Below are 26,132 nucleotides of genomic sequence, written 5' to 3' on the forward strand. Positions count from 1 at the left end.
GCATAATGCAGAGAGAGAGAGAGAGAGAGAGAGAGAGAGAGAGAGAGAGAGAGAGAGAGAGAGAGAGAGAGAGAGAGAGAGAGAGACAGAGAGAGAGAGAGAGAGAGAGAGAGAGAGAGAGAGAAGAATTGTGGAAAGGCATAAACCAGAGCTGGCGTGCCAACTAAGAGTGCCATTTGGCTTAAATTGGTGATGTGTAAATGGAAATATGTTGAAGCAATCTCTTGTTTCTGTCCAGTTCTGTTTTTCTGTTGTTGTTTCTCAGCCCAGTCAGCTTATCACATCCAACATCACCACATAGTAGGGCTCGGCGATATATTGAGATTTGAATATATATCGATATATTTTCAAACGCGATATGGTACGAGACAATATCGTTTATATCGATTTATTTTTTTTTTTTTTTTTTATTTTGATATAGCTTATTTGGTGACAAATTGACTTGAATGTTTTATTTGAGATTTGCACAAATGTTTTGTTATTTGCACAACTGTCAACCTCAGTGGAAAAGTCTGCCTGTTACTGTCTACATTGTATTAATTGCACAGTGGATTTTAATTTAATTGTTATGCAGGTAAGGGATATTTGTTTTATTTTATCAAGAAGCATTTTTATTCCATATATGCAGGCAGTTTATTTTTATTTCATTTGTTTTATACATTTTGATATCGTGCAGACCTCTGTTAACAAAGGTACCTGTGTGACATTTGGCACGAGGCTTTGTATTAAAACTGACTGTTTTTTTAAGGGTTTGCCTCAGAAAAAAAATGAAGCTAACAGAGATGCTATGCTATAATGCTTTGGGGGAAACCCCAATTATGGCACAGAAAAAATATAGAGATATATATCGAGTATCGCCATTCAGCTAGAAAATATCGAGATATGACTTTTGGTCCATATCGCCCAGCCCTACCACATAGTGTAGGAATCACTGAGCAATCAAACCCTATGATGACTTGTAGGTTAAGAAATCTGATTTCAGTGTGTTACGGAGACCAGATTTCTTATCATTTACCTTGGGGACGGGGTAAAACAGACCTGTTCCAAGATATGCTTGGAAAAAAAAAAAAAACCCTTACCAGAGAGTTTTCTCATTAAACCCCAAGTCCAAATAGTAATTTTGCATGAGGCTCATGTATCATTGCATATGCTGTATGGTTCGACTCACTGACCACCTGTCAATCAAACCTACCGAGAGAGGAAGTTGGAATCATGATCATCACCATGACCTCTGTGCAGTGGGACATCTTGTCATGTTTCATTTAAGGCAGACTGGACACTCTACTGACACATTTCTCTATCTCAAAGTTGTTTTTAAACAAGACTACTAGGATGCACTGGTTAGTAAACATCTCTGAAACACAAGACAGCAACATGCAATTCTTTCAAAATAAAAGTTTAGGTTTAATAGTAATTACCAGTCGAAGAAAATGCAATGAATTAATCTGCCATGACAAATAGTCATTGTAATAACTATGATTAGAGTCGGGGAGAAAGAGAAGAAAAGATGGGTGATGAGTGAAAAGGTCAAAAAGGCTTCCTCTCCTGCTGCTGAGTAAAAGTCTCCACTGCCTCGTGAATGAGAGCAGGCGGATGATAAAGACTGAGTAAAGTGATAGCAAGCGCCTTCTAGAGTTCAGCACACCAAAAAAGGAAAAGTGGGAAGAGAATGGAAAATAGAAAAAAAAAAGGACAAATGAGCTAAAAATGAAAGTGCAACTACTAAAGTGTAGAGCAGATGAGGAAAGGCTGTATATATTTTAAGTTAATGGACTTGAACTTCACTTGAGGCAGGAGGTTGGGGAATGATTACTGCCATTAGGATGCAGGAAGGATGTGTGCATTAGTGTGCAGGGATGAAAATATGTGCGTGAAGCGGAGTGCAATTTGTTAGTATACTTGCGTGGGCACTGACGTGTAAGTGTGTGTTTCCGTGCACAGTCCTGACCTTGAATGTCGAGTGGAAAACACTTACACAAGTCTTCTGTTGGCTCCCCTCCCCCCCATTCTTTTATTTCATCATTTTACCTCCCTCCTTCTACCTGGACTAAGAACAAGACAAGAAGCAGGGACCACTAAAGGGAAAGGTCAGAGTTATTTCCTCACTTATTCTGCGCCAATCAACTCCCAACAACACTGTTGCCACTCATCTGCAGCCCGGTCTGCTTCTTTTTATCAGTATCTTCCTTGTTCTTTATAACATACCTTAGAATTTGGGGGAGAACGATGCATCAGACTGATTTCAGTGCAAAGTGCATAATCAAGAGTCTGAATACAAAAACATTTGACAAAAAAAAACCCCAATCCTACTCCAGACCTACTTACAATACTGTAGCAACCCAATACAATTCAACTGGATGATTTTAGACAAGTACATGCAGCACTGTTCCGATTTGCTAATGGATCATAATTTGTGCCATTCAGTTAGCTGTCAAGAGCGCACTCAAGCAAGAGTTTAAAAGAGCAAAAAGCCGAAGCTGGTTTGGAGATGAATGAAAATACCTTTCCACCAAAAAAGAGCCTCCGGCTTGTTCCTTTGGCAGGTTTTTTTTTTTCTCCCCCCCCAATAAAGAAATTCACTCCAGTTCGTTCTGGCCTCTTGTGAAAGTTTTTCGCGATGCTACTTTTAATGCATTGTTTGAGCCTGATGCATAGCACTTTATGTGATCAAATTCTGACGTTATTTTGTCGTCTAAATGTTATTTAAAAGACTTCTTTTTCTTTAAACATTTGCAATACATCTTGGAACTTGACGGGCTGTGCAGATGCCTACAGACAGACCTACTTTTACACTCTTAACCAGTTATCTGTGTTTTTCCAATGAAATTTTTCCATTTTCTGTTTTCATCCTCTCAAGGTTAAGTAGACTACAAGAATGAGCAAGGATGGAGACTCTGACAGCGCCCGCACTTAGCGCCCGCACCAGCATTCACTAACCTGGTACAGCGTGTGATTCTTGTCTTTGAAGCAGGGTAGAAGGCGTGAGTAGATCTGCAGGGAGTAGTAATACGCAGCCAGCTGGAGGGACAAGGCTGAGTGGCACTGCTTCTCAAAACACCTGTTGGCATCTAAGACCTGCATGTAAAGGAACGCTGTATGTTAGAACAGGAGGTCAACAAATACAATCTTCACTGCTTTTCAAATAAAGCTGGGATACAGAAAAACATGCAGCATTTCTGAAGTTTATTGTCTTATTTTCTTTTTTTGCACAGTATTAACCTAAGACCCTTTTTTTTTTGTAAATGTGATTTTATTTGTCAATAGTCTTACTATATACCCCCATTTTGCAACGCATTGAAGAAAACGTCCGGAGAGTAACGCTTTTACTGCTTTTTGATGTTGGCATTCGTTTTCACAACACTTTAAAAGGTGTTTGCGCATTGAGGATACCAATAAGTGAAGGTTTGCAACGTTACGGGTTGCTCTTAATTTACGTTGTAAATAAAACAACACTTTTGAGAGCTGGTTCCCTCCGAACTTTCCCTCAGGATAGCTGGCGCTCAGAGTCTCTCAATTTGATCTGATAAAGCTAATGATTAGAGGTCTTGGGGCCGAAACGATCTCAACTATTCTGAAACTTTAAATGGGATTGAACTTTATTAAGACTGTCTGTATAATTAGCAAAATTACTATTGCAACAACACATCATCAGCAGGGTAAAACTAACGTGTCTCACGACGGTCTAAACCCAGCTCACAATAAAAAATTCTCCAAATATTTCCTGTTGTGGAAAGGTCAGGACCATAGACATACTAGTTCAGTACCTTTATTTTTTCTTCTTCAACCATGCCTATGTGGTTTTGAATATTCTCATTGAAAGATTCATGGAAAAGATACCTGGAAAGGTGGGGTATCTGTGTAAGGTCTATGTACTGTCTAATATGTTTATTTATGCGGCTGCCTTTTTGTCCAAGACAAATTTCCCTCAGGATGAATAAATCAATCTCAAATCTTGCAGATTACTTCCTTTCCGCATTGATGCCGTGATTAAAGGAGCATAAATGATCTTTGAACAAGGGCACTGATTACACCTCCTACAATTATAGACCCCTGGATTTTGGGCTTGTTGTTGATAACAGTGTGGATGGTCCTTTTCCTCTTTGGCTCAGAGCCGCGGCCCACGTTAATACTGATTCATCAAGTTTTTTCTAGTGCGATGTGGACACCGTGTCTGGACAAGGCAACACAAGACTCTATTTTAACACACCAAAGTTTTAGGTGAATGTCCCTCCATATTTTAATGTTTGACAGAGGTTTCCCAAAGTAATCCCTCCCCCAAGTGGTGATATCAACACTGATGAAGTACCGTTAAAGTGATCAGAGATCATGCATGTCTAGGTTTGACATGTGCCCTTGCTGCTCAAGTGCAGAAATGTAATCTGTTTTAATTATGCAGCAGGAGGAATATGTATGTATCCTCCTGTCTGTCTTTGAAGAGCATTCCATGTTTTCTCACACGTGTGTTGACAAGTTGACAATTCGATGCTCCTCTTTTTCACCTTTCGTAAATGTTTGTTGTACCGCCGCATCATTTCAGTCAGCAGTGGACATCATTTGGCTGAAAATCATTTCTATCCTTTCTTTCCCCTCTGTTCAGGGATTTTTGAATGTGTTACAAGCCTGAAACGCTACATTTTATGCAAATTAACAAATGAAATGGTGAGGAAAACATTTAATATTTTGGGTTCCTGCTTTCTGAAAAGAAACAGACGCTAAAGTAAATTCAAGAATGTGTGTGTATTTTTCAGTATCATCCCATCTTTTCTCTCTTTTGGGGTGGTAATCCATTTGTATAGGTTTACATTCATTGTATAAATTCACCAACCTCAAAAATACAAAAACACGTTAACTGTTACTCAGGACATGGTGTGCGTGGAGGGGGGTGTGTGTGGGGGGGGTATATTCTTACCTGAGGCAAGGCCAGTAAGTAGGACAGAGCCAGCATCATGTCCCTGGGAAATGCATCATTGGCCAGCTGTAGCAAAACTGGAAAGGATGGAGGGATGGAGAGATGGGAGAAAAGACTTTAACCGAAGCACTGAGGATTAGCAACTACATTTCCCCTCCTGGACAAATTTCATCCCACGTTTGCTGAACAGCAAACAGTACCCATCATAATAGATCTCTGTGCGTCTGACAAAAGTGAAAAAGAGAAAGGTGGGCAAAAACAAGAGGTGAGAGGAAAAAGGAGTTATGGATGTTGTCCTTTACCTTGCTGAACTATTAAGCCCCTGTCTGCATGCACATGGTGCAAAAGATAGATTAAGAACAAGCCCACTTCTAATAAACGCTCTCCAAATGAGGCAAAGATTTTTCCTTTAAGGGCACTTTAAAGTTCAATCCCCTGAATGACTATAATAGTTAGTCTCAAACATAGCTTTGTGGTGGATATGCTGCTATAGGCCTATGCTGCAGGGGGGCACCGACATGATCCACTGGGAGGTGCCTCTCACCCTTCTTCTCTTCTCCTCTTCCCTTCTTTTCTTCTCCTCTTCCATTCTTTATTTATTATAAGTATCACATAGCCATCATTTTTGTCCATCGTTCTTGTAATTTAGTGTGCTGGTCTTCCCCCAATCTCCCTTTTTTTCTCTTTTGTGTATGTTTGCAGGCTGGAGCTGTGGGAGCTGCATGCTGCCCTGCAGCCCCCCCCTCTGATCATCCCACTGCTGCTTCCACCTGTCTGTGTGGATGTCTGCTATATGCTTGCTGCCTGCGCCCCCCCTCCCCCTCCCCCTCTGGCCACCTCAGTGTCTGCTGTCTACATCTGTTTATATAGTCACCCCTGTATTGCACCAGTTAGCCATTGTGTATGTGTCTCTCCTTTCTCTGTTATTCATTCTCTCTGTCTGTTTTCTGCTCTTCCCAGCTGGCCTCCGGCCGGAGGGTCCCCCCTTATGATCCAGGTCCTGCTCAAGGTTTCTTCCCTCCTAAAGAGGAGTTTTTCCTTGCCACTGTTTGGCTTAAGGTTTTTCTCCCACTAGGGGAGTTTTTACCTTCCATTGTTTGCTATGTTTATGTAATAATTGCTCGAGGGTCATGTTCTGGGTCTCTGGAAAGTGCCTAGAGACAACTTCTGTTGTAATAAACAGAGAAACAAAGAAAGGAGGAAGTATTTGATTACCACAATCCCATAATAATCTTTGCAGCTGGTTTTCAGTCCTCCACTTGAACCATCTATACAGTCAAGCAGATCATGTTGATTTTGAATATGTATTGTCTGACTGAAGGGTTTCATATGCAGGACATGGCTGTGGCTCAGCGTTAAATATGTATGTTTGTAGGGAGACGGAGTTGCTTGACAAAATAATTCAAACTAAATAGTCACAAATTAGATTATCGTGAATGTAAACAGATCATTTGACCTGAATGTAATTCAACCTGAAACCACCTACAAAAGTTTCAAGCAAGTTTTAAGTAGAAATGTTAAAAAAAAGAAAAAAAAAAAAATGTTGCAGTGAAGTAATTTCTCTTGGGAAGAAACGTTCTTAGCTTTTTAGATACAAAATTTTATATGTTTTAGTTTTAAATTCTGGACAGAAAAACTAAGCAATGGAAAAACTTTCAACGCATAATGTTATTCAGTAGTCTTCAACCCCTGTCCTGCATGTTTTAGGTGTTTCACTGCTTCAGCACACCCTTATACACACGACTGTGTCATTAACAGACTTGTGTAGACCTTGATGAGGCAAGACAAGGCAACATCTAAAACATGCAAGACAGGGGGTCCCGAGGACCAGGGTTGAAGACTTGTGATGTTAAAACACTACCTTCTTTAAGACTATTAGATTAGATTAAACTTTTAATACAATCCTTCACTTGTCCAAACAAACCAAAAAGTGACTAAATGTGGGCTATTATAATGCTATACTTTGTCAAAAATTCCTGGTTCCTAACAACCCAAACAAAAAAAATACTTTCAATTCTCACAAGACGAACAGAAATATGGCATTCCTCATATTCAAATCTTTTCTTGCATCTTCACATGCAGAATGTGACTTGTGTACAATTAGTGTTAATGCTCTCCAGATGTGAGTGGCTCCTCACTTCAAAGTGGATCATATTGGGAGATAAGAGTGCACATCAAAAGCTACACGATGACTAATTTTTGCGTTTTGAATGAGTATGGAAATTGCGACGCAGACCTTTTCTTTTAAATTTTGTAGCGCCTCTAGGGCTGATGGGATTTGGAGTCTACTAAAAGATGTGGGCAGAAGTATAGAATTATCCCAAATAGCGTGCCTCAAAAGCCACGGGGCTCACATAAAAAGGGATGCCATTTCAATTGGAACTATGTATATTTACTAAATGAATCCCGACCGCACAGAGATGCACCTAATTACACACCAACTCACACACTTGTAAAAACAGTGGGAGGGAGCATAGAAAGGCAGACAAAAATCACTTTGTGGTCTCAGATCCATGAAGAACAGAAGCCCGTGTTGGTGATATGAGACAAAATGGAACAGACAGAGGAAAGTAGAACATGAACGCTGGCGGACGGACGGAAAGGAGGGCAGAGCGAGACGCACGCTGCAGAACAAACTGCACACCAACACGGGGAGGCCAGCACCTGACACGTTGAATTGGAGGTTTCCCTGTGTGCATGTGTGAGCAGGGATGGATATTCAAGAGCCATAACAGCTCTCTCAAGCACTGAGCCCAACCTCTTCCTTCGCTCGCTTTTTCTTCCCCCCTCCTCTTCTACCCCCTGGGTTTCAATGAGCTACACCTCAGAATGAGCTGATTACACGGCTCTCTAAAGTTACTGATACCATCGGGACAGGAATTACCAGAGGGGTAAACACACACACACACACACAGACACACACGCATACACACACTACAGTAGATAACCCTGACTTTAAAACAGTCAATATGTCTGCTTGAGAAGGAGAAAGAGAGGGAAAGTGATAAAGAGACATGTCATGTAGAAGATGGTGCATACAACAACATGAGTTTGTGTAAGTGTCCACATATACACACACACTCTTGCTCCCGTGTCAGCTATATTGGGCACATTGTTAGTAGGATGGTGAGGCACTGATTTATTACCGTTTCACCTGTGCAGACACTGTGAAAAACAACTGATTATGGCCTGGTCAAAATGCAGCAAGTGGCAGTGCACCATGCTGTGTGTGTGTGAGTGTCTCTGCTTCACTTCAAGTCGCTGGTCTGTGCATCCTACACGGCTCAATCCCATTGAATCGTCTTCCCACTTGTGTCATCATTAATTACCTGCAGCCTTATCAAGCCCATGTGAATAATCAATATATTTGTATTCTTGAAGGCCATCTTCCAGTCCGTTTTTGAGGACGTGCCAGTGCGGCGGGCCGATACGCCAGTTGATAATCGAAGCTCGTTATTGGACAGGAAGCCGTCCAGACCAGCTTTTCTCTTTCTCAACATGTCGCACCCACGAGCAGCTCCGAAGGGAAGGTGACTTTTAAAAAAGGGGGAAATTTGCTTGAGTGGCAGCTGTGGCATGAGAGAGGTGCGTGTGTGTGCGAGTGCCATTATGTGTGTGTAAAGGAGATTTATGTATGCGTACTGAAGCTCTGGCCAAAGTGTGTGCCTTGCATTCCCTCAGTGATAAGCATTCACAAACATAGCTGGCTCTTTATTTTTGTAGTGGCATTGATTTTGGCAAGCAGGTGCGATCCATCATCCAGTGTGGCCTTGATGTTTTGACTTGATGGTATCTCTCTGGTCTCACTGCAGTGATGCGTCATTATTTACTGTTGCCTTGGGATGCATGGGGATGCATTAATTAATCAATATGAGGCCATTCTTCCCAAGTTGTCCCCCTAGTCCAACCAAACATGGGCTCCCAGGCCAAGATGGATGAGGTCTGGAGAGGGTAGCGTGCGGGGAAGGGGGCCAACCACAACGTGCTCTCAGCAAATAGCACCGTTTCGCTTGGAAGATAGAGCACTGAGAAACAGCTCAAGTTAAATAATAGTCACTCTGCTTCAAACACCACAAGCCACAAATCTCAATTTCACATATGCATTTAACAAAAATAATCAAACTATTCAGGAAAACAGACACCCCCTCCATCCCCTCCCAGCGCACTCAGGATTGAGAGGCTGCCAACACAATCTAGGAGTACGTCACAAAGTATATTGACGTATTCCGAGATCAGATGAGATTTTAGCCCTTTCATGTAAACGAGACTTGTTGACATGAAAGGGCTTAAACTCAGCCGCTGGCAGAGTCGAGGCAGATGGGCCAAGTCTGAGTGACGTGTTTGCAAGTAGTCACAGAAAAGTGTGGCTTTACATGCCTTCGAGCCCGAGAAAAGTGTCAAAGTAGATGTCACTCAAGATATGCAAAGTTTAGTCACCCATGGTGGTAAAGTTTATGTGTCGGGACTGAGCGGCTGTTAAAACCTGCCCCTGCCTCTAAACAGCTAAGAAGGACTCCTTGTCCGAGCGATTAATGGTAGCGGCCAAATTAGGTTGCAGGGTAACAGTTCAGCTTCCTAAGTCCAACAAAGTCATGGGCAAATCAGTGTGTTCTCATGCCTTCATACGGTTGTAAATGGTTTACACCATCACTTTTACAGCATCTTGGTTTTACACCAAATCCAGTTACTTCCATGTGTTTCTCATGTACACGTTCACACTGCAGCGTTTTAATCGTATATCCGCTCATTACACAGCGGCGCATTGATTGCATTCCACAAGACCCAAGAACACTTTGAGATGTGACGGGGCCAGGCATCGATCCGGTAACCTTCCAGTTGGAGGAAAACAGACTCAGCCCACTGATGCACAGCTGACCCATTCAGGGAGAAAAACTAATTTATGCAAGCAACCAATAGATTTTCGACTACCGGAGCCGTGCATCTTGGACTCACTCAGCGCTGGCTCCACGGTATTAAATAAGAAGTGTTCATACAGCTAACTAAGAGACTTGTACGACTAAGAACAAGTGCTTTCTAGGGCGTAGACAAGGTTAAAAAGGTGCTGAAAGTGCAAACTATTTACATTTTGCCATGTACCTGCAATGCAGTTTGTTCTCCTGGTACCTCCTCTGAGTGTGTTTATGTGCTTCATCATCTTATCATACAATAAGGGACACAATGCTGCCAGTTTCCCTCCAATTAAAAATAAGCACTAGTGATTGTACATCTGTATACAGTACATGCTGGTTTGAAAAGAAAAGAAAAGGTAGATTCAAGTGAGAATAGATGTACTATAGTAACAAATTAAATCAACTTGACAAGTCTCATAGCGCTTTCCTTTTTGTTTTCCCCCTATTTTTCATACCAGCATAGATGTTTTCCGACATTTGCCTGCATTTTCTAATGCTGTACACTACATGTACTATACAAGTCAGCCCCACAAACTTACCTTCTGTAGCAGGAAAGAGGGTATTTCCTTCGGTTTTCGCTTCAGCCAGCTTCCCAGTCCTGAGCAAAACCTCAGCAAAGTTTTCCTGAGGCAACTCTTTGTAGAATGAGTATACATCTTGACTCTAAATGACAAAACAGACAAGAGTGAAAGACAAAGCACTTATCATTACAGCAAAGAAATCCCTGCAGTTGGAAGAGCGGATCAAAAACAAAAAATACAAAGGGAGATGTGATTAAGATGACTGAGCATCTTCATTCCCATGGAGGCAGACAGCTGAGAGATGGAGTAAACAAATGAACTTCAGAGCTAAACAAAGCTTTCCAGCAGTGGGGTCTTATGATAGCTTTATAGGATTGCTGCATGCAGAGTTATTTCTCAAGTGCCTGAGCGGTGAACAATGAGGTTTCTCTCCTCTCCGGCCTCAGAGCTATCGCTTTAACACTGAGTGTTTCTTGTCTGTAAAAAACACCCGCTATTCATCTTTCTGTCTGGGGGCATTTGTCTCGATCTCCCTCGATCAGCCTCCTTTCCCTGCCTCTCGCCTTCAATGGAACTTGTAAGGTGGGGGGAAAAAAATTATCCTATTGATCAGGCATAGACACGTGGGCGTGGGCAGCGATTATTGCTCGATGGACGACAGAAGATGGATCAACATTGAAGATGGAGTGAAGGAAGGAATTTGGAGGGCCCTATTAAAATGTCATAAGAGGAGATCTATGAGCCCTCACTGTTTCCCCTTGTGTCCACTCTTTTAGCTATCCATATGATTTGTGTCTCTGAGTAAAACGCCCAGTCATAGCCCACTGTGACCATTTTCTGAGTATAAAGGTCAAACTACTCCTTTTCTTACTTTTCCTCTTTTCTACTCCCATAACTCCAACTGTCAACATTATTTTCTTATTTTTGTATTCATTCCCCTCCTCTGTAGAATAAAAGCAATACAGTTAGATTTTTTGTTCTTATATGTGGCTGATGTTTATACCAACAGTCTATATGTTTCCTCCTCTTCCTCTTACTACTTCCAAGTGTTGGCACTAAAATTACTTGAAATCAATATTAATTTTGTCCTAGCACTTTTTTTGAAGGAATTTATAAGTCAAGGGGGAAAAAACTAATTAAATGCTCTTAGATGTGAGTCTACTCAGGCATTTTTTTTTTCTGCAATTTAAGCTCATGGCCTGCAGCACAAAATAATGGGCAATGACACAAACTGGTCTTAAGTCACTCACCGGGTCTGCATAAGGATCCTCAATGAGTTCCTGATAAAAGGGGCTGCAGCCTTGCCGCTCCAGGTTGGAGTTCTGAGACAACGCTTCCCGGCTAGTGGCTCCCGCATCCTGACCCTTAGGAGCCATCAAAACATCATTAAACTTTCACAACATGCCCCCAGCGCAGTGGTCTTGCTCGGTCCCAAAGCTCACATAGTCGCATTTTTCACTTTCTCCAGAAACTTGCAACCATGAGAGCCCTCCCCCCTTGAACAACTTCTGACACCGGAGACGGCATCATTCTCTACCTCGGTGACCACCTACCCCAGTCCAGCTGCTGGCAACCACCAGACGCTGAAATATTTAGCAAGAGGGTCAATTAATTATGCAAGAGATGAGCTCTTGATTGGATTTCTTGAACGAAGCCAATGAGGTCTGTGAGCATGAGAGTAAAAGAAGGGGGGGGAGGCTGGCGGGGGACAAACATGCTGTTTATGTTATTTCATGCACTCACACACAATCGGGGTCAAATATAAGGCACGCGCTTCCACCGTCATTGCTCATATTACGCTCAATCCAACGTTGTGCAGTTTATAACGCATTTCTGTTTATTTACCAGTGAAAACTGAGTCAGTTTGTTCTTACATGCAGCGGCCGGAGGTAGCTGAGCGATTCCTTCCACCAGCGATGGTCACTCACTGCAGTCAGCACAGCCTTGGTGGTGTGTCCCGTTGTGGTCAGCACCTCCATGGTCTTGGCCGTGGTTCTGTGCAGCAGTTTCCCTGCTTTTCCCACAGGAGAGCCCAGAGTGGTTGTTGAAGCCTGGGGCCAGACGGCGACAAGACAGTTGAAAGAAAAATGTAAAAGCCATGTTGAGTTCATAATTGTAGACACAATGAAGCACTTCGCAGTTAAAACTGTTCTCCAATAATACTGCATGAATATTTATACTTTCACTTTGCTGAAAATTAAATCGGGAAAAAAAAAAAACCCTGCATGTATAATGTTACATTAGAGCAAATGATAAATCAGACAAGCAAATGAAAGTTTAAATGTATTAATATTCAAAGAAGCACCTCTGTGGTCTCTTGTACTTCAATGTATCATTGTACAATGTATTTTTTTATTTACAGAGTAATTCCTTAATCCAAACCAGATAGGTATAGCAGAAAATACATGAATTGTTTTCTCGATGCAAACGTTTTAGCTGCATTTTCAAACAAAGTCAGATGAAAAGTGAAACGATTAGTGTATAACACATATCTGTCAATCAACTAAGCCTATAGGCAGTTTCTCCAACAAGTCCTGGTTCACCTGAGACCCAAAAGCCCTCCTGAACATGAGGGAGGAGACCTTCAGGTCTAGGGGTGGGCAAAAATATCGATATGGCAATATATCGCGATACTTTTCCAGCCGATTCAATATCGATATTAAAAATTTGAATATCGATTTTTTTTTTTTAATCCCCGATTTTTTTCCCATTATATCACCCAGTGCTCCTACCTAAGTGACAGTCCTGGGCATTGCCACTCTCTACCAACCCTGGGAGGGCCCTGCACTGAGCTCAGGTTTTATTTCACGTTTTATTTCATTTTATAATTTATTTTTTATACAACACAATTGCCTGTCCTTAAAAAATGAAAAATAATGGACAGAGGTTTATTTATTCATGGATTTATATCTATACTGACTGATCACTGTGCCTGTCCTTGGTTTTAGTACCCATCTTTCTTGTGTTTATTATCATTTCCCACATAATTAAAGCAACCTCATACTAAATTTAATGTTAATTTCATATGATGTAAATAATATGAAAAACATATACATATATGTTGTAACTTTAGCTTGTATAGTTATAATAAAACATTGTTTTGACTCAGTTTGTCCCATGAATTGTCACTATAATCTGATGAACGTGCAACTCGGATTTTAAGATCCATCACTATCATCTGATGTACATATATACAACTTGGATTTTAAGATGTGTAATGCATTTTTACATTTTTCGGTGAACTATGTAGAATATAATAATCGGGATATCGCATAATCGGGATATCGCAATGTGTATCGTATCGTGGCTCAAGTATCGTGATGCGTATCGTATCATGAGGTCCTTCCCAATACCCACCCCTATTCAGGTCTGCACACCAAGACAAGCTGAGAAGGGTACAACAGGAGCTAAAGCTGAGGGAAGGCGCAGATATTTACAGGAGGAGGCTGGAGTCCAAGCTCCAGGACTACACGCCAGGGAGATGTGGAATGATGGCATGATTACTATCACCCGACTAAAGAGAAAAGACAAGCAGACAATGGGCTCTAAGGAGAGGCTAAATGAGTTAAGCTTGTTTTTTTTAACAGGTTGAGTTAGCGGCCCCCGCACCATTCCCTACACCCCCACATCTTCCTCCCTCCCCCTCTCATCTCTCCCTGGAGTACCCTGTGTATCCATCCCCACCACTTCCTAACAAGCACCTTCCTTTGATGGAATGTGACTCCTGGAACAGGTGAGAAGGCAGCTGGAGAGACTCCAATAAAGCAGGTACACAGAACTGGCCAGTCAGGTGCCCTGTGTCACCCACGCAACCTCAGCTGGGTGTGGATGATGCAATCACCTGCAGAGGGACCACGTGCATCTGGATGGATGCAGGGGTGCTCAAAGAATCACATTTTTGGATTTTTCCAGCGTTTTCAGCACCATCGAGCCTCCCCTTGCTTAGAAAGAAACCGCGAGTGAAGCGTGTAGACACGTCCACCACCTCCTGGACTGTAAATCTCCTGACAAGTGGACCACAGTTTGTCCAGCTGGGCAGTATTCTGTTAAGATTAGTACCATTCAGCAGATGTTCCCTAACGGCTCTGGAGTGGTTGAGTGTATAAGTTATGGACAGGAGGAGAAGGAGGCTGCGGTGCAGAACTTTCAGGGGAGTGGTCTAATAAAAATCTAAATTTGATCAAGACAAAGTAAGTGGTGATCGTCCTCAAAGGGAAAAAACGACCACTGAATCCAGGGAGAGTATATTTATATAAGTATAAGTACCTGGGAGTCCTCGATTAAAAACAATGTTAAAGCAAAAATAAATGTCTGGACACACTGATCAGACTAACAAAAGGGCCCAATCTGGGAAAAAAAGAACAACTTCTAATGTAAATGTTTAGGAAAGCACACAACCAAATGTATTTTATAGTATTTCAGTTGATAAACGACTGAAAATAGATAGGAAACAAAATTCGAGGGTTTAGTAAACTAGAGCCAAATCGTTAAGCGTCTCTCATCAATACTTCATGTGAAAGGGATTTGTACATTATAAGAATAAAACAAACAAACTAACATGAATGCAAAACCAGCACACACACACACACACACACACACACACACACACACACACACACACACACACACACACACACACACACACACACACACACACACACACACACACACACACACACACACACACACACACACACACACACACACACACACACACACACACACACACACACACACACACACACACACACACACACACACACACACACACACACACACACACACACACACACACACACACCTAGAGGGCTTAAATACACTCAAGTGAGGACAGAGGACATCAATACGACGATAAAATGACAACAGAAAGCTTCAAATGAGCTCTCATGCAATGCAAGTCATGAAACATTTACACCCACTCAAGGCATCATAAAAACCTGGCGGTGCTGAAGGAGGAGAAGGGTCATAAATTAACTAAGGGAACTGAGCAACCTTAACATTAGATTTACACCTCATCAAATATGGAGCAGCAGGAAAACACACAAGCACAACACAAAAGGCAGAAACTCACCCACAAGGGGTTAGTCGCGCAAACAGCCCAGGCAAATATCACAGTAAGCATGTCATTTGCAGAAAGAAAAAATAGACATATTTGAGGATGAATACTATAAAACAGATAGAAACCTGCAGAGCATCAGTCTCGTTGGCCACCTGGTCGGTCTCTGCGACGACAGGCTCCATTTGATAGTTAACGGCCTGATACAACACCTGCAGGGCAGAAACAAAGAATGAAGACAGAGAACAAGAGATTTGCCATTTCACATAAGATTAATTAATGTCATTTTATACGTTTAAAAAAAAAACATTTACTTTATGTCACAAGTTGCCAGCGGCAGCTTAAAATGCAGCAGAGAACGAGTAAGTAATTGACAAACATAAATACACCAGCTATGAGGTTGAATGAAAAAAAAGAAGATTCATTTTTGTCTTAACGTTCAAAGAGTAATAGCCTTGTCTCATGTTTTCTTTACTTGTTAACTATTTAATGAAAAAAAAGAAGTATGGTTATCATTTGCAGTCACTGGCAGGTTCAACAACACCAAACCGTGCCACTGACAAAGTCTTATCATTAAAGGGGATCTATTATGAAAAACACATTTTTTCTTGCTTTAACATATATAAAGTGGTCTCCCCTCAGCCTGCCAACTCAGAGAAGGAGGAAAGCAACCAAATTCTGCAGCATCTGTACAGCCGCCCGGATGAGCCTTCCAGTGTGATGTGGCTTCTACGAGCCGTTCAGATTCTGCTCCCGTCGTTACGTAACAAAAATGCGATTTACATACATGCCTCCGATGCGTGAAACCACGCCCACAACTAACTCCGCCGGCCGGAGCTTCCGCCATTTTTTCATATCGCGTCATTCAGGCAGCCAATCAGCACAGTGCCTCATTATCATAGCCTCCCCGCCCACTCAGAATCGCGCAGAGAATGAGGTTAGAGAATGGGAAGATAAAGACATGGCTCAGAGGCTGAATTTCTAATTTATTTAGCAAAAACAATCAAAAGCTTGTTTTTTAAGACATTCAAGGCCTGTTTAAAATAGATATTAGATGCCATAATAGGTCCCCTTTAAGAGACAAAACGCCAAACTTGAAATGAAATGAAGAAGATTCTTCGGACAGCTGACACCTAGATTAACTCTTCGCAAGATGATGGGAGGCAAAAAAAAAGCAAAGGGAAAGAAAACGAGGGTGCATGACCTAAAGCATATGAAATCATCTGTCAAACACATTGAGGGGGCGGTGACAGCATGAGAATGCATGGCTGCCCGTAGAACTGGGTCACGAGTGCACGCCGGTGTGACCACTGATGGAAGAAGCATTAAAAACGTACAGATCTGCATGTTCTGCTTTCAACAACCCAAAGTGATCCAACAGTTTATAGATGAAAAGAAATGGAAAGCTCTTAAACGACAGAGGCGGCCACCTGACTTGAACCCAACAAAGCAAAATGATTCCCTTTCCCAAACCGAAGGCAGAAAAAGACACAAACAAGTCACAGTGGCAGCGGCAGTAAAGATTTGCCATGAAAACGGCATTCAGTGATCAGAGCTCCAGTTTTAAGATAGTCGTTCACAGTGACAGGTTGGCATCCAAGAATAATTGTAATAGTTATTCTTGCAAACTAAAAATGACAAAACGTTTTAACGGTCAAGGTTTTTTTTTTGTAAAAACCTTGGAATTATGGCTGAAAGTCTACACTTAAATCTGTTTCATTTGAACAGCCGTTGCGTTGGTGTCGAGTCAAAAAAGAAAACAATCTTTGCAAGGATATGTGAAATCTTTACAAATAGCATTATTTTTTCCTACAATATTAAAGAAATATGATCTAACGTTGATTACTGTTCAGAAATGTCAATTATAAAACACAATATGACTAACCCAGCAAAGAAACCTGTGTACTTTGATGTCTTTATTGAAAACAATGCGCAATCACTCAAAGTACAGGTTGAAACAGGGTGCATGAATTTAATTTATGAACTTCAAAGCAATCAGAAATCCCTCACATCTCAGGTGCCTCACAAGGAGATGGAGGAAACGCCAAACACAGCTGTTTGTCTCATTAGTCTCCGTGTGTTTATCTATACTTGAGACTTAAATGAAGACAGATGACATTTCACAGCGAATCAATGCAGAAATCCTGGGAATTCTAAAGATTCTCTTGAACTGGGCGTCTAAATGTTAGTTTCTGATTATCTGACATTTCTTCATCAATGCTGGGTGGGTTTTATTTCTGTTCTGCCCTTTGTTGTCAACTCCCAAAATGCTGCATTTTGGCCTCAAGCTGGAATGGCAGTTTCGACCCCATAAGAATGAAAGTGCCGGTATTGAAAATCAAACTTCTTCAGTTGTAAACTGTAAAAAGAACTAGCTTCGTATGTTGGAAATTTAAGGCTAGTTTGGTCAGTGGAGGCGCAAAAAAAGCTTTCGGTCACCAAACATGAAACATACACGACACTCATTCGTCTCACCTGCGTTTGCAGGTCACTCGAGGCAACCAGGAGCCCGTGTATGCTGTCAGGGGGACAGTGTGTAAGCGAGAAGGCTAAAAGCTCCTGTCGCGCCTCCAGGTCTTCATAACCCTCGCACTGACCGAGCAGACTGCACACCTCCCATGCTGGACCGTAACCTAGGAGAAAGAACAGATGGAGGGAAACAAGATGAGAGGGATGGTCAAGTGAGGCTGTGCACAAGTGCCAAATAAAAAAATGGCTCTAAACGAAAACGTCTTTGCGTCTCTAATCTACCCTGAATCCACTGAGATACCAATCAACACATAACAGCACACACACAGCACTATGTGCATGTATGACCCAAAATATCCATGACAGAAACATCCAGGCTATATCGTAATGATGAGATGTGAGATGAGAATAAAGCATGACCCTCCCAGACGCTGGGATATGAAGCCATACTTAAGTCTAAAACAAATTCCACCTCAATGAAAATATTAGCCTGAGACAAAGCAGTGACTGCTCTATTTGCTCCAGCCTCATCACATTCAGACAATCTGGCTTCATTTGAACAGATTCAATTATTCCCTGTACATTAAAAGACAGAGAACACTTGTGACTGTGCCCTCTCTTTCTCTAAGGCTCTTTTGCTCATTTAAACTACTTCCCTGTAGCTCAGGATGGTGAGAAGATAAGAATTTTCTATTTTACTGTTATTATCATAATAATTCTCATTTTTACAGCCTTTCATAGTCGTCCAGCTCTCCTGAAGCACTGTCCCTGACCTCCAACGGGACATTTTACAGGTGTGTCAAAAATGAAAGCCAACAAAATACACCATTGAGGGACTCAAGGAACTCCGGGCAAATCTCACCCAACTCCGGGGCCCCACTCCAGTGGATTTGTTTAACTACCTCACTGACAGCAGCTGTAGGGATGGCCAGTACCCACCAAACTCCTCGGTTTTTGCTTTTTTTTTTTTTTTTTGCCTTTTGCCATTGCTAAAGATGTACCAGTTGGGTTAATAGATCCTTAAACTATTCAATATTAAACCCACCTATGAGGTGCCTGATAATCTCAAATGGATTAGTAATCTTGTTGAGCCAACGGAGCATGACCTCTACCTTAGGCCTGGACGATAAACCGAAAATGTACCGTTACCGACATTCACTGCAATGACCGACATCAATTTTCCCATGTCGGTAAATTCTGTGTTTTGATCTTAAAAAAAGAAAATAAACGTATTTTTGTCTGTTTTGACTGCATATGCTGATAGGCTAGTTTCATTCCCCTTTAAGACAGTGTGTCTGTAATCACGTGACTCCACCCATCCAGTCTGAACGAGGAGGGAAACCCAAGAAAATGGCTGATGGTTCAAACGAAGATGCGGCTGACATAACAGGGCTGTCTAGTGTGAGACTCACGCGTTTCAACAAGTTCACAAATTCTCACGCCACGCATGGCATTTCTCATGCTAAGAAATTAACTTCAGCGCACAGTAACTCCAAAAGCCCATCTTACAAACGAGTCACGGCACGCTACGGTGCGCTGAGCTCTCAACTCAGAGCAGCTGTCTGCAGTTACCGACCAATCAGCCAATCTGAAAATAGATTTTTTTGTTGCCGGCTAAGGGTTATCGTACATTTATCGTTATCGAGGTAAAACTGCCCAATTTATCGTGATATAGATTTGAGGTCATATCGTCCAGCTTACTCTACCTCTACTTTTTTTAATGCCGCAGTATCCGCCAGCTACCTCCAGGGTCCAAGCTCAGTTGGACTTTTCCTTAAGCCTGACTGCTCCCTTCACCAACGGTTTTAAAGTTGCTGCCAAAACACACTCCAAACACCTTCTAGTCACAGATCTGTGCCACTCCTTAAGCAATGGAGGGGCAGAATAAGTCCCATTTGAGTTTCACGACTCCAGCATTTCTTGGAACATAGAAGAAACTCTGCTGGAGATGAGAGATGAAGATCTGCTGTACCAGGGCCTCTTCCTGACGCAACAACAAGTTCACTTAGTCATTATGCATCGAAACTGTCCAGCAATCATCTATTTCCAGTTTTTCTGGTGAACTATGGATAAATTACCAGGTCGGGCAGTGGCTCATAGTTTTGTGTACAAACCTGCAGCCATGAGGTCCTGACAGTGGATGTATGAAGCCTTGAAGTCCAGAACTTGGAGAGCTTGCTCCCCCAGCAGCGTCAACACCTGGCCTTTTCGCTTCGCCTCGTCATCTCCTAAAAGATGCAAAACACATATTTTCATTTAAACCATATCTGAGAGATTCAGCACAAAAATATGATCATTCTTCAATATTGTTATTCACTGATATTAAAAGCAATGTGTCAAAAATGAACAGGAAATATAATAACGCTACGTATCAGAGATAAAAGTCTGCATTAATACATTTCTTAATAAGCCTCCATCCTACTGTGCTCACACACAGGCTCAAGGTTGAAGCACAAAGAAATGTATCTGCATTTATATGGATTAGCTGCACCACAGTCAAGGTTTGGGACTACATATTATTAAGGGGCTTAAAATAAATGAGGTTATCATCATGCATGTTCATCTCAAAGATATGGGTATGACAGAGTAAAATACATCGCCCCGGTGTCTCACAAAAAAAGTATAAATCATAGTTTGATATCTCAGCAGTACAGGGACTGGGTGCAGAGTTTGTATTCATGAAGCAGTTCAGGATGTCATTTGATATCTTCGTAAGCGCAATAGGCACAAAGAAAAGGGACAGAGCAATCAAAAGAGTTAAAGGTAGCAACAACTTTGAGACACGCTTGTGCGTTGAGAATCAAAGAATAGACACTGCAATGAAGAGATGCGATCGAGCTAGATTGGTCTGGTTGCATTTATGTGTGTGTTTGCGAGTGTGTGTGGAGTGAGTGACAGAAGAGCGGCGTTTACTAAGAGAGGGAAGGTGTGTTTGTCAAATATTTTCAGAGTGACTGGTGCAAGGGTGTCTTCAAAAACTGTCAAGACTTCATTATAGAGGAGGTTTGTGAGGTGTCAGCAAACCTTTGTTCACCCTCCGCTCCTGTGAAACCCAAACATTCCTGGCTATCGGGCTGATATATATTAGATATACTGGAAATGCAGTTTAAATCTTTATTCGTCCCTTATGGGCCATTCAAAGATTGCAATATAAAGGTGTAGACATAAAACTGGAAAAACTGACAACGCCACCAATGATTATAGGAAGAAAAGTTGCCAACTTTGAGTAATTTAGAGTATCATCGTTAGCGACTCCTTCAGAGAAAGAGAGAAAAAGCTTAATTTGTTGTGTCACTACTCCTTTTAGTTAATGATTTAGGGAGCATTTCTGCAGAGGCAGGAGCCCAACCCTCTGGGTTTTTAACTGGTGTGCTGGTGATACCTGCATTAAATATTCACAACACAGCCCCGGAGCTATGCACCCTTCAAAAGGCTCCCTCCTGCATTTATTTATTTAAAAAAAATGTTTATTCCTCTTCTCATCTCACCGTTCCTTTTTTTTTTTTTTCCCCCCATGAACACACCCAGTGAGCGCTTCCTGCTGACAGAATGCGAGAGACACAGACACAGAAAATGCCACAAGGCCAGTAAGCAGTTTCCCTTTAGCTGGTGACAGGCCTCAAAGCAGAAACGATGAGTGAAGAGACATCGGACAAAAGGGGGAACAAGAGCGAGAGAGACAGACAAGGAAGAATAAAGCTGGTATATAAAATACTAAAGACGGTGCTAAGCCACTGTCACCTTTATGAAGGCATTTAAAATATAAAATTTAAAACATTTTGCAACCAACCAGCATTTCTGACTTTTAAATGGTCTGAACTAAATGCATTGTTGTTCAATGTGTTATCAAGCTACGGGGTTTGCAGTTCAGCAGTCTTTCTTGCTTCATAGACAATATACAAGTTCACACCAAATCACTAGAAATAGAATTAAAAGGAGGAAAAATCCCTCATGGAAAGGCGTAAATACAGTAAAAAAAAAAAAGCAACTTAATATGAGACGCTGTAAAGGTAAGCCTATGAGGGCAACGTAAAGGGTTAAAGTTGCCTGACGATCGAGGGAAATAAATCAGGTTTCTAAGGTTCTCCATCTAGGGGTTGTTGAGGAATTTATCAAAAACCAGTTCAGAAGTCCGCTCGTGGTATAGAGAGTTTTTAATCAGTAAGCCGGCGGTGGACATGACCAGCACAGATCTAGTCTGTAGTTGGTGTGCCGACGCAGATGGGTTCGGTCAAAGGGTTTTTATACAAAAGTTACAGGAATAAACCAGCCCAGTGAGAGCCAGTCAGAGGTGTGAATCCTTTAGCTTTGGGACCACCCCTGAGGGATCAGGAAGTCCGTATATGGTCTTTGTCTCCGTGGGGGCTGGAAGTCTCGGCAGGGATGCAAGACGCCGGACCTTGCGTGACAATGTCTCGGCAGGGGTCTTCAGGAACTGGAACCTGCATGTACATGTCTTAAGGGGTATATGAGGCTTGAGCAATCTGCAAGGCGTCGTTGTGTCCCTGCAGGGGGGCCAAACTGTAACAATGCTTCATCAGGGTCCATCAAGAGCTCAAAATTATGTTTAAGTATTTCCAAAGTACACAGAGAAATGTTTGATTTCACAGAGGTGAAATACTTACCAGATCTGGGGAAGTAAATGCTTAAATGTCTATTCTTTGTTTTAGTCTCATTGTTTCCTTCTACTGTATTCTTCCTGGACGATTGTCATTTATGTCGCTTTTCCACTAGTACCTACTAGTACCTACTCAGACTCAACTCGCCTCAGTTTGGCGCTTTTTTCCAGTAGGGGTCTAACCGTGTCGAGTAGAAACTTTTTCTGTATCTATTCTGTCGAGATTCTAAGCGGGCGGAGTCGGGTTGTATCTGACGTCATCACAATACACGCCACCGATTCTGACGTCATCACACTACACGCCACCGATTCTGAGTTAGGATGTGACATAATTTAACATAAAGAGTGACTCGTGACTTCTTGTCCATTTTATTCTAAGTACAATGGCAGCACAAAAGTCTGTTTCGTGGTCTAATTCCGAGGTGGAGACTATCTTAAACCTGGTGGCTGAGGAAAATATTCAGAGAGAGCTAGATGGGGCGACAAGGAATGAGAAAATATATCCAGCCACAGACCAAGCAGCAGATATACCCTCTCATCCATGTTCTCCGTCTCTTTTACTTCTTCGTTTGTGTCACACAATCGAGTACGTCACAGCAGCTTCGCTCCAACCCGCCTACTTCTGATCCGGGTATGGAAAAGAAACAAGGGCAAGTTGAGTAGAGTCGAGACGAGGTGAGGTGAGTCGAGTCGGGCTGAGAAGGTACTTGTGGAGAAGCTCCATTAGTGATGACAATGAAGCTCAATAGATACAGAAGAAGAGAAAAAAGATGCTGCGGAAATTGGGGAAATTTTGACTGAAGTGGAGCAAAGAAAGTCAAATCACAAACATGATGTTAACACTGAAATCTTATTTATTAAAAAAAAAGGATAAGAAATCTGTCACATGAAACTAAATGTCCCCTACCAGCTTACCTCGGACTTAAAGATGGAGCAGCACTTTTATCTGAGGGATTTTCAAGCAGCATGAGGCAATAAACAGAGCTTCAAAGAGGCTGACTTGAGTGTGCCTACATACCATGCACAACATACACAACGAGTACACAGACGAAAGAAAGAAAGAAAGAAAGAAAGAAAGAAAGAAAGAAAGAAAGAAAGAAAGAAAGAAAGAAAGAAAGAAAGAAAGAAAGAAAGAAAGAAAGAAAGAAAGAAAGAAAGAAAGAAAGAAAGAAAGAAAGAAAGAAAGAAAGAAAGAAAGAAAGAAAGAATAACTTTCTGGTGGGACAAATTTAGGTCCATCATCTTTAAACAACCATCCTCTTTACAAAGTACAACAGTCTGAGATAGAGACCTAATGGCCTTGCACTGAATCCGTCCCCGACATTCAAAAGTACATGATACTTGAGCACACAAAACAGTTTTGAAAGCATTCAAAGCCAGTGTTTATCGTGTTTGAAATTGCTTGCTCCTATAATGTGTTTGCACTTTCGTATTGATTTTTGCTTGAAAGCTTCTACACCTTTCATGAAGATGAATTTCCTTGTTGTGCGAGACGTGTCGGCAAATTTGCTGAAAAGTATCCTTGCATGCTTCCAAGTAGGCTTTTTTCTCACTCAATCTCATTATCCATGTTAAGAAAATGCCACTTATTTATTAAAAATAAGCCTCTAACACACTTCAGTATGATCAAAGTTAATGGAAAAAGGATGAGAAAAGGTTAGCGTGGCCGTGCGTTTCTGTGCACGTACCTGACACTCGGAGAAGGGAAGCCAGGTTGAGTAGAGTGGTGGACTGCTTGTAAGCTGTGGAGCAGTGGGCGATGCACTCCTCTATCAGAGAGAGACGGTCTGATCGCAGGCGCACTAGAGACCACACAAGGAGGGAGAATGGAGGGCTGTCAGACGGGCTTGGCTAATTACAGTATTCGATCTGGAACAAGTTACAGCCGATAATAAACTGATAGAAAACATGCAGAGTGAATGCATAAACATGTACTTTCACAATGTCAGGAAAATAATAGAACTGTATCATCTGGACAAGCACAGCCCAACCCTGTTTCATTGACGAAAAACCTCTTACGAGTGATGCTTGTTGTAAAAAACAGCAGCTTCACTTTGCTAGGAGACATAACTCTATACTATGGAGTGATGGCAAAAGGTCTTGTGATGTATCAGTTCAACAATGCCATGTGTTCATATGTGGGAAAATAAATACCAGGTTTTACCATCAAAAGATTTTGTGTCCTGATGACATATTCAAAATTATACCAATTTTTACACTCCCCAAACACAAATAGGAATTTGGATGGATGGATGGATGGATGGATGGATGGATGGATGGATGGATGGATGGATGGATGGATGGATGGATGGATGGATGGATGGATGGATGGATGGATGGATGGATGGATGGATGGATGGATGGATGGATGGATGGATGGATGGATGGATGGATGGATGGATGGATGGATGGATGGATGGATGGATGGATGGATGGATGGATGGATGGATGGATGGATGGATGGATGGATGGATGGATGAACCAACCAACTGCCATGAAGAATGTGTGCTGTTATCAAAGCTAAAAGTTGTCCAGTGAGATATTAGTGTTACTTTTTGTTTTGGCCAGGGAGTGTACATAACTCAGCGTACATATAAATAGGGTCTGTAAATCATTAATTTATACCAGCTGGTCTTGGTAGATTGGCTAATCCATTATTTGTGATAAGTCAATTTCACAGGATTTGAAACTTGAGAACTTATTTGAAGTTATAAACCGTTTAATCGACAGTTTATAATTTAACAACAATATTTTTTTATATTTAAGTAAATACGTTGCGTTTCAAATATTATATAATGTTAAAAAACATTGACAAAAAAATGGTTAAGATTAGATATTCCAGATCAATTTATGTTATGGCATTTTTAAATTACAGGGCTGTGTGTGTGTGTGTGTGTGTGTGTGTGTGTGTGTGTGTGTGTGTGTGTGTGTGTGTGTGTGTGTGTGTGTGTGTGTGTGTGTGTGTGTGTGTGTGTGTGTGTGTGTGTGTGTGTGTGTGTGTGTGTGTGTGTGTGTTTATGTGTGAATTCAAATGTTACTGGAATTCAAGGTGCAGAAACATGAAATGTAATTTCCATTTCTCTCCAAACTTGTGGTGAAACTCGAGAAATGGCAGGTTCATAGCCTCGGCAGGGTTCTGTGGATTCTCTGCACCCCATTGTGGATCTTTAAGGTTCAGCATCACTTTGGGTGAGACCTGGGGGGGATTCTTGGGGGGGTGATGTGTATGAAGCATCGCCTTAGGCTCTGAGGGAAGACTGTGGGGGAAAAGCCTAAGATGGATTGCCTGTGTTCAAATCCTCCAGCTTCATACTTGTACGTGTTTTCATGCAAGAGCAGAAAGAGCTTTTACTTTGAAAGAAAAATAATTAGATTTTCTTATTATGTGTTGTAACAATACCTGCATGTCCTTGAATCAAATAAAATAAATAAATAAAAGGATGCAGAGCCATTCTGACCATGAGCACTAAAAGTGGACATTAGACATTAATCGCTGATCTGTGACAAAAGCTATTTTCTTTTTCTTCACTAACACTTTTTTTTTTTTATTATTATTTTCTTCTACAAGGCCTCTTTCTTCAGTAATTTTTTTCATGCCTGTTTCAATCTCTTCCAAAGCTCTCTTCCTTTCATGATTTAAGAAAAGGAG

At 41.6% G+C, this 26,132-nt stretch overlaps 1 protein-coding gene across 2 annotated transcripts in view; it reads right to left on the bottom strand.

Annotated features, from left to right (window-relative positions):
• The window catches only part of nbas (NBAS subunit of NRZ tethering complex), a 194,915-nt gene that overhangs the window by 98,508 nt on the left and 70,275 nt on the right, over positions 1-26,132 (bottom strand). For both annotated transcript variants that reach the window (XM_061746583.1, XM_061746582.1), the window contains exons 33-41: positions 24,172-24,285; positions 19,980-20,093; positions 17,872-18,029; positions 15,525-15,608; positions 12,215-12,391; positions 11,591-11,704; positions 10,359-10,482; positions 4,910-4,986; positions 2,938-3,075 (exon numbers count right to left, since the gene is read on the bottom strand). In XM_061746583.1, the coding sequence (XP_061602567.1) occupies positions 2,938-3,075; positions 4,910-4,986; positions 10,359-10,482; positions 11,591-11,704; positions 12,215-12,391; positions 15,525-15,608; positions 17,872-18,029; positions 19,980-20,093; positions 24,172-24,285 (1,100 nt within the window). The remainder of the gene's footprint in view (positions 1-2,937; positions 3,076-4,909; positions 4,987-10,358; positions 10,483-11,590; positions 11,705-12,214; positions 12,392-15,524; positions 15,609-17,871; positions 18,030-19,979; positions 20,094-24,171; positions 24,286-26,132) is intronic.

This window comes from Cololabis saira, chromosome 18, assembly GCF_033807715.1.
Source record: "Cololabis saira isolate AMF1-May2022 chromosome 18, fColSai1.1, whole genome shotgun sequence".
NCBI classification, from domain to species: Eukaryota; Metazoa; Chordata; class Actinopteri; order Beloniformes; family Belonidae; genus Cololabis; species Cololabis saira.